General features: G+C 59.6%; 1 protein-coding gene across 1 annotated transcript; it reads left to right on the forward strand.

The window, feature by feature from the left end:
• Nucleotides 1–2995: 2995 nt before the first annotated feature.
• On the forward strand, nt 2996–8403 carry EN1 (engrailed homeobox 1). Its single transcript, XM_046659104.1, has 2 exons — nt 2996–4197; nt 7305–8403. The coding sequence occupies exons 1-2, from the start codon at nt 3333–3335 to the stop codon at nt 7619–7621; spliced, it is 1182 nt and encodes a 393-aa protein (XP_046515060.1). The 5' UTR covers nt 2996–3332; the 3' UTR covers nt 7622–8403.
• The last annotated feature ends 618 nt before the right edge of the window (nt 8404–9021 follow it).

The following is a 9021-nucleotide window of genomic DNA, read 5'->3' on the forward strand; positions in this document are numbered from 1 at the left end:
TGGGCTCACTCCGAGTCCTCTGGACCCCTCACACGCCCACCTCGGCCAACGTTTGCTCTTTGTCAGCACTCACACACCTCACCCTCAGGCTTGCCAGGACACCAACCCGCTAACACCGAGTTCCCAATAGTATGTTCATTTTCAGTAAGGAGCGTAAGGGCGTGGGCCTGGGTGGGGGTCCTGGAGAGCCGGCAGCGCTAGGTGCGGCTGGCGCAGGCCTGGCCTGGGGGAGGCAGGGGGGACGAACCAGCGCGCAAAGCGCCGCCTAATCCAGCCCGAGCTCGTGGGCCGCGGGTGCATTTATCATCCCATTACTGTAACAAATCCGGGCTCCACTACATGAAAGGTAAAATGAATTACCGACGTTAAGCCGTCAATAAAGTCATTTCTGTAAATGGTGTCTCCAAAGGGCCGCCGCATTATTCAGCTGGCTTTATCAGCTGGCTGGAAATTACGTGGAGGAGCCGGGCCGCGCGGCGCGCGGGGCCGCTCACTTTGATTAAGCGTCTTGCCAGCGCGATGTGACAGAGCTTTTGACCAGGGTTTTATTCACAGGCCTGTGATGAACGCCAAGCTGATCAGGCGGAATGAAGAGTAATTAAAACCTATAAATTATCTTCCGCAGCCCTTCTCGAGGCGTCTCCTGCAGGCGAGATAAGGCGTCGAGACCCTATTTACGGCGCTGAAAGGGACCGCGGTGCACAAAAGCTACGCGGCTAAATAGGATATTGATAGTGTCCTAATTAGAATTTAATTAAGTACCCACGCTCGCTTGCGGGATAAAGATTTCAATTTTGCGAACTTAAATATAAATAAAATCCCACCCCCAATTCGGGGAGAATGGGTGGGGGCGCCGGCAGATTTCGGGGAGCCCTTGGGCGTGGAACTGAAGAGGACCCTGGAGACTCCAAGGTGGGGTTGGGAGGGGCGTTGAGGAGACCGTGGCGGGGCCGCTTAGAGCAACGCTCTGGAAAGTGGTTCTCGCTGCCCCCTGGCCGCCGGGCAGGTCTAACTAGGAGCTGCGAGAGCCCCGGGTATCGCAAGACCCTCGGCTGACCCGAAGATGCAGCTAGCAATATGCACTCCCGCTCCCCACCAGCCCCTCTGAGAAACTCCTGCTACTGAGGTGGTTCAGCTTGTGGTTTTTCTTTTATTTTCCTCCTAACCCTCTGTGACTTTTCTGGGCACTGGGGGATTATTTTGCATGCTCCCACCAATTTCTCCAAAGAGATCCTTTCTCCACCGTCCCAGTTGAGAATGGTGGTCAGGGCGAACAGGTTCGCTGGAGCTCCGAGTAACATCCCCGCGAAGGCCTCAGTTGCCCGTGCCTTTCTAGCCACTCTCCCGTACCGCAGGCTTCAGCACACAGTCGGACACTGGCCCTCCAAAACGGCTCAACGGACAAACCCCACCGGTGATCAGCGTCTCACCTCCCACCACCCCATCCCTGGAGATGCGAGAACTTTTTGGGGTGCCTTAACCAAGAAACAGCGAAAAAGAGCCCCAAGAACTGGAGACAGATCTCTGTGAGAGTGGGAGCGGCGGGAGTCCCTGCCGTCCCCCCAAAGCGTGGGAAGAACACGCAAGGGTCTTAGAACCAGAGGCCTCCAGGGAGTCGGGAGCAACCCCAGGAAAATGTGGGCAACCGGGGGAAACTCGCTGTCCACATCGTCAGCTGGCCAGGGCAAACACCAAGGTTGCAGTACTTTATTTGTTTGATTTCACTTTGCAGAAAAATCTAACACTGAGGTTGCCCTGAACTCAAAAGCTGGGGCCTCGCGCGCATCCGCACCCTGACTTGTTTGGCCCGGGGACCCGCCCGGGATAACCCGACGATGCCCAGACAGCTTCGACTCCAGCGGCCAGGGAGGAACAGGCGCCCGGTGCAACTGGCGCTCCGGCTCTCTCGCGCCCTCTGGGCCTGGCTTAATGGCGCCAGGACAGCTCCTGGGGGTTGTCGAAGGTCCGGACAGGGAAGGGCATGGGTGCAGATACCGCGGAAAGGACACATAGGTCGGCTGGCCGGCATGCACTGCAAACCTACAAACAGACGATGCCAGCTAGGCGCAGCTGGCCTGCAGGGTTTGCTGTTTGCGAAAAATAAACTGCTTCTCTGCAAGTAACCAACTCTAGGTCTATTTCATATCTCCGACCCTCCTGGTCTCACCCTCCTCCACGACTACAGACACACACACACACACGGACAGTGACAACAACCTTTCACCCTTCATAATAGCAAGAAGAAGAGAGAGAGAGAAAATAAAAGGCTGAGTTTCTTAGGCGTGGGGGTGCGAAAGAGCCGAGGCCCCTGCCTCCTGACCCTGCGCCCGGCGCGCACGCACCCATAATCCTGCATTTCTCCAACAAGTTGTTTATGGAGTTGCTTCTCTATTTGCCTACACCCCGAAACCCACCCCTCCTCGGTCTCCTCTGCCCCTTCCTCGCTCCGGGCCTGAAAGAGGGGGAGGGGCTCGAGTGCGTGTGGGGGAGGGCCAGCCGGACGCGCGGGGCCAGCGCCACGGCGCCCCCTCTCCGCCCGCGGCCGCCGCCCCCGGATTATTTATCCGCAAAGTCCCGCGGGCGCCCATTGGGCCAAGGCCCGGGTGTCAGCGAGAGTCCTGGCTCGCCATTGGCCCCGCACACGTGCGGTCCTGACTCACGTGCTTCCGGTTTGAAGGCAAAAAGTGTGCCTGGGTGATTTTTTTTTTAAGCCAGAGAGTTTGTGCAAAGATCCGAGCTGTCAGAGATTTGAAAAAAAAAAAAAAAAAAAAAAAGGCAGCCCCGGCGCTGGCGGAGACGCGCTCTCCCTGCAAAAAAAGCAAAGGCGATTAAAGGCACTGCCAGCCTCGCGCTCTGGGCACAGCTGAGCGTGACACTCGGGGAAGTCAAACCCCTCACTACTGCCTAGGAAGATGGCTAGACTTTAAAGACTATTTTTTTTTCTTTTAAGAAAAATAATTCTTGGAGCTTTTTTCTTTTTTTCTTGCTTTCTTTTTTCTTTTTTTTTTTTTTTTTGGCGTGGCTTACTCCCCATTTAAAACAAATCATTGAATCTGGTTGCAGAAAGAAAAAAGAAATAGCCAAGTGCCTCCATATCTGGATGTCTACAAATTAGAGAGAGGGAGAGACAGCAAGATCTATCTGCTCGATAAGAGCGAGCGATCCAGGCCAGGCGCCTGGGCTTTTTTCCTGCACCCGCCCCGTGCCTTCGCTGGGGCTTCGCCGGCCTCCTTCCTCCGCGCACCCCCACGGGCCGCTGGCAAAGTGGGGTGGGGAGCGAGGCGGGGGGGGCGGGGGCCGGCGCGGCGGCCGGGGCGGCGGGGCGGCCGAGCATGGAAGAACAGCAGCCGGAACCTAAAAGTCAGCGCGACTCGGGCCTTGGCGCGGCGGCGGTGGCGGCGGCCCCGGGCAGCCTCAGCCTGAGCCTCAGCCCCGGCGCCAGCGGCAGCAGCGGCAGCGATGGAGACAGCGTGCCGGTGTCTCCGCAGCCCGCGCCCCCCTCGCCGCCCGCGGCGCCCTGCCTGCCGCCCCTGGCCCACCACCCGCACCTCCCCCCACATCCCCCGCCCCCGCCGCCGCCGCAGCCGCATCTCGCGGCGCCTGCTCACCAGCCGCAACCCGCGGCCCAGCTGCACCGCACCACCAACTTTTTCATCGACAACATCCTGAGGCCGGACTTCGGCTGCAAAAAGGAGCAGCCGCCGCCGCAGCTCCTGGTGGCGGCGGCGGCCGGAGGAGGCGCAGGAGGAAGCCGGGTGGAGCGTGACAGAGGCCAGACCGGCGCAGGTAGAGACCCTGTCCACCCGCTGGGCACGCGGGCGCCAAGCGCCTCCTCGCTCCTGTGCGCCCCGGATGCGAACTGTGGCCCACCCGACGGCTCCCCGCCAGCTGCCGGCGGCGGCGCGGGCGCTTCCAAAGCTGGGAACCCGGCGGCGGCGGTGGCGGCGGCGGCGGCAGCGGCCGTGGCGGCGGCGGCGGCGGCGGCAGCGGCCAAGCCTTCGGACAGCGGCGGCGGCAGTGGAGGCGGCGTGGGGAGCCCGGGTGCGCAGAGTGCCAAATACCCGGAGCACGGCAACCCGGCCATCCTGCTTATGGGTTCAGCCAACGGCGGGCCCGTGGTCAAAACTGACTCGCAGCAGCCCCTCGTGTGGCCCGCCTGGGTCTACTGCACGCGCTACTCGGATCGTCCGTCCTCCGGTGAGTACTCAACCGCAGGCTGCGCCATGCCTTCCACCCCGCGGACGCCCCCGAACTCGCAGCCGCCGTGCTGGGGAGAGCAAACCCGGCCTCGGGCGCTCGCTTCTCTCAAGCCTGCTTCCTCCTCCTCACTCTCGGTCCCCGTCAAAACCGGGTGTGGACCCAGATCTGCGCTCCTGGCCTCTGTAGCCACCACCAGGGAGGCGACAGTTCAGGGCACGGGGAGCTCGAGTCTCGGTTCTTCGGTTTTGGACTCCGAAGCCCTCGGGCCTTCTTTGTGTTATACCTTTCCTATTCTTAGGAAAGACGCAATCAGTCTTTGACTTTTCTGCCAGGGAAAGGGGTGTTTAGAGGCAGCGGGAAAGTGGGCCTAGGAATATGGGTCTGAAATCTCGTCAGCCTGGTCCTGCGGAGGCCAAAATCCAGGAAGGCTTTGATCAGAGAAATAATCTTCACCTTATGTTCTTACAGACACAAATACCATCTCGGTATTTTCTGAGGAGAGTTCATTTACATAGAGAGAGATTTGAGCATAAACAGAGAGAAAAGCTTCTGATCGCTGTCCCTATTCCCCGGGCTGGGTCGCCAAGAGAGTCTGATCCGGGTGGGTACGATCCAGGGAAAGGCGGTTGCCGAAACGGTGGGTGCGGAAAGCCCCTGGCTCCTGGTTCTCTGGAGCTGACAGACAGACAGTGGGAGAGGAGAGAAGCCAGGTCAGGCGCAGCCCAGAAACAGGAGCCGAGGGCAGGAGAGCCAGCCTCCTCCGCAGCTTCCCCGCGGCACGGCTTCCAGGCTCCCACATCCTCCCTGCCCGGCCCGGCCCCTTCCTTCTTTCACTCCTTTCTACTGCACATCTGCCAGTTAGCAGATTTCCTTCCGCCAGCCGTAAGCCCGTTTTATCTCGACTTTCCTTCGGCCCTTTTTCCGCATGCATGTCCCTTGCCCTTGGAGAATCCGAAGCCGGGATCTGCCCTGGGACAGCCAGTAGGCCCGGGGAGAGGAGGCCGAGGCCTGCTCGCCTCCCCGGCCGACAGCGCCCGGGAGCCCGGTGGGCGCCGCAAGGAGGGCGGCAGGGGCTCTGGACCACCATAGGGGTGCCGGGCACCCGGGTCCGGCGTGAGGCCTGGCACAGGGAACTGGTGTGCCGCCTTACTCCGGCTGGTCTTCAGCCTCCCCACGGCTGCCGGCCGGCGCGGATCGATGCGCGCTATCAGCCCCCGCCATCTCGAGCCCCGTTATTGACACGTCCGGCTCCCTGAACCTCCGAAAAGCTGCTTTGATTGACTCGCCTGATGGATAGAGTGATTGAGCTGTCAGGCCGTGCGGCTCGGCTGGCCGGGAGGCTACGATTTTATTACAAGTGTCCGTGCCTCCGCGCGCGCGCGCGCACACATACACACACACAAACACTCTAACAACGTCCTGGACGCACAACGCGCGGCGGGGCCTTTCTGGGGAAAGGCACATTTCCTGGGTCATCTCTGCCCGCTCAGCTAATTACTAATCTAAAACCAGGCCTTCCTCCCTCCGCACCGCCTTCCAGTGCTTTCTGCACCGCGCTCAGGAGCGGGCCTTGTCTTTGTTCTTGGCCGCTTTCCTTCTTAGGGGTCTGGGGACATAGGGCACTGGCTCCTTCTCCTGTATGAGCAGTTCAGGGAGATGAACCTCAACCCAGACCTGAGTTGCTGCAGCCATCCAGGCCTGGACCCTTGTGTCACAGGACAGCTGGTGACCCCAGGCACTGGTCTGCCTCAGGAGCCAGCTGCCCAGGCCCTCTATTGCTAGACTTGGAGATGCCAGTGAAGACCCTTCCTTCCTGACCATTTTGGAGATTAACGGGCCTGACAGGGACCTAATTTGGCTCAGTAAGCTCCCATAACCAGGACAGGGCCCAGCGAGTAAGTGCCAGAGCCTTGGGTGTGGAGGCTGGTGGACAGAAGTGTGGGCTTTACGGCCTGCCTCCTCTGTCTCCTTCTGTTCTCCAGAGCTGGACCCACAGCAGCCCTCTTCCCAGACTAGGTGTTGAGGGAGACTGCACCTTCCTGGGGAGATTTCCTGTAGCCTCTTCCCATATCCATCTTAAGGCAAAGCACAGATTTTTGTTGGGATTGTCCTTCTGTGTCTGTCGCTCTGCCCCTATTTTGTTCACAGACAGGGGAGGAGGATGTAGTCTTCTTGCAAATGGCATAGGTAAGCAGGGAAAGCAGATCTGGCTTGTTTTTGTTATTCGGGAGTTTTCAATCCTGAAATTTCAGCCTGTGTTCAAAAAGGAGATAAGGGAGACCCGGCCTGTGCAGCTGAGTAGAGGAATGGGGAGAGCCCTCTCTTTCTTATTGGCACCATGCGAGGGGCAAAGCAGAGAACCCAGGGATCAGGGTCATGTGGGTAAGTCATGCAACTGGGTGAAGGCCCTTTCTCCCCCTTCAGAGAAGGGAGTAGTCAGTGTTTCTGTGTGAGACCCTAGAAAGGGCTTCGTTTAAGCCAAAAAGAAAGAAAAGATAGAGCTGATACAAATCCTTTCGAGCTAGGCAACCTCTCACGGCCCCCTCTGCATCCCCTTGTTTTCTGGGTGGACAGCTACAAGCAGATGGGCTCTTACTGTAGGAACCCGGGTGTAGGTGCGCTTCTTGAGGAGCAAGGGAGCATTAGAGAACGCAGGCTGGCATTCTCCCGGGGCAATCCTGCCCCAGTGTCTTCGCTGCCCGTCTTGAGCCTCTTTTTATTCCAGGGCTGTGAAGACAGCAGTCTCCTGATCTCCAACTCTGGGCTGGGCCTGATGGAGCTCCAAATCTCTCTCCATCTTGGATTCTGTGATTTAAGCCTGTCACAGGGCTCTCCTGTTCTGAATTGAAGTGTGAGGTGCACCTACAACCTCGGCCAGCTTTCCTGCGCGGCCCTTCTGGCCCCCCAGAAGGGAACTCGGGGACCCCACCAGCCAGGCGATTGATCCAGGGGCTAGCCGCCGGGAGGGCGTCGGGGGCACAGCAGGGCCTCCGCTATCGGGCGCGATCCCCGCTGGCTCTGCAATTCTCACGGCTTCCTCTGCCCTCTCCCCCCTCCCCTCTGCCCTCCGTCCCCACCCCCACCGGCCCTCTCCGCCGCTGCAGGTCCGCGCACCAGAAAGCTGAAGAAGAAGAAGAACGAGAAGGAGGACAAGCGGCCGCGGACGGCGTTCACGGCCGAGCAGCTGCAGAGACTCAAGGCGGAGTTCCAGGCGAACCGCTACATCACGGAGCAGCGGCGGCAGACCCTGGCCCAGGAGCTCAGCCTCAATGAGTCCCAGATCAAGATCTGGTTCCAGAACAAGCGCGCCAAGATCAAGAAGGCCACCGGCATCAAGAACGGCCTGGCGCTGCACCTCATGGCGCAGGGACTGTACAACCATTCTACCACCACGGTCCAGGACAAAGACGAGAGCGAGTAGCCGCCGCCGGCTGGGGCCGCGCGCTCCGGCCGCCGCGCCCGCGCCCCCTCCTGGCCCCGCCGCCGCCGCCTCCCCGGCCCCACGCCGGGCACAAATACTCATCGCAAAGGAGGGAGGGAGCAACAGGGAAAAGAGAGAGAAAGAGTTCCTCTGAATGGAGAATCACGAATCACCTTGGAACGAAACGTTTTTAAAAAGGGAGAAAGACTCGGACAGGTGCTATCGAAAAATACGATCTGTTCTCTGTTCACAGTATAAGGGACGAAGCTGCGAACTCCTTAAAGCTCTATCTAGCCAAACCGCTTACGACCTTGTATATATTTAATTTCAGGTAAGGAAAAGAAATATGTGTAGCGATCTCTATTTGCTGGACTTTTTATTAATCTCCTTTATTATTATTGTTATAATTATTATAATTATTATAATTATTTTATCCCCCACCTCCGCCTCGCTGCCCCCGGCCCAGTTTCGTTTCCGTTGCCTTTTTCTTTTGAATGTTATCGCTTCTCCGGTGCCTCCCGCCCCGCATCGCTGGCCCTGGTTTCTCTGGGACTTTTCTTTGTGTGCGTGAGAGTGTGTTCCCTCGCGTGTCTGCCCTTCGCCTCTCCCCCACCTCCCAGGCCCCTGCTGTCGGTCTGTCTGTCCTGCCCCCACCTTTCGTTTTCCGGAGACTTGTTGAGAAATACGACCCCACAGACTGCGAGACTGAACCGCCGCTACAAGCCAAAGATTTTATTATGTTCAGAAACCTGTAGTCTGAAATAAAGTGTACACTGTGCTCACGAGCCGCTGGCGGCCCTCGTCTTTGCGGGCTCGGGAAGGGCGTGGGCGCAGGGCACACGGCGGCCCGGCGCGCAGCGTGCACTCGCCGGGCGGGGAGCCCGGGGCAGCCCGCGCAACGAACACGGGGGCGGCGGGAGCGCGGTGGTGGAGGCGGCGAGATCCGGGTAGGGTCCGGGTCAGCAGGGTCTGGCGGGACATGCCTGGTCTCCGATTGCGTTCGAAGGAGCCCAAAGGTCCCCCCAGTCCTGACTTAGGAGACACTGCCGGGCTGTGGGGCTGCTCCTTGAGCCAGGCCGGGCCCAGCCGGCTGCGGCCTCCTCCCGTCACCTGCTCCTCGCTCCAGCCTGCACCACTCCTTTTCCTTTTTTTCTGGTGCGGGTTTTGCTTGCGGTTTTCTCCTGTAGAAGCAGAAGGCCTTCCCAGGGCGAGACAGAGGTGAGGGCCGCCTGCTGTCCTGAGCGGCCCTCTAGGGCAAGGGGCACCTCTGCCCGGCCGCCTGGACCTCGCTGCTCTTCGTTTGGAGAAGTGATTCCATTGGCGAAGCGGCGGGTGGAGGACGGCACACGGAGCCTCGCGGGGCTTGGATCTCATGGGCCCCCAGAGCCGGGATAGAGGAG

The sequence above is a fragment of the Equus quagga genome, chromosome 4 (genome assembly GCF_021613505.1).
Source record: "Equus quagga isolate Etosha38 chromosome 4, UCLA_HA_Equagga_1.0, whole genome shotgun sequence".
Lineage (NCBI taxonomy): Eukaryota > Metazoa > Chordata > Mammalia > Perissodactyla > Equidae > Equus > Equus quagga.

Bases quoted from the DNA above. Each gene is read 5' to 3' on its own strand.
- EN1 (XM_046659104.1), top strand. From the start codon at position 3,333: ATGGAAGAACAGCAGCCGGAACCTAAAAGTCAGCGCGACTCGGGCCTT. The intron at 4,198-7,304 runs GTGAGTACTCAA...CCGCCGCTGCAG, and splicing joins CTCGGATCGTCCGTCCTCCG to GTCCGCGCACCAGAAAGCTG.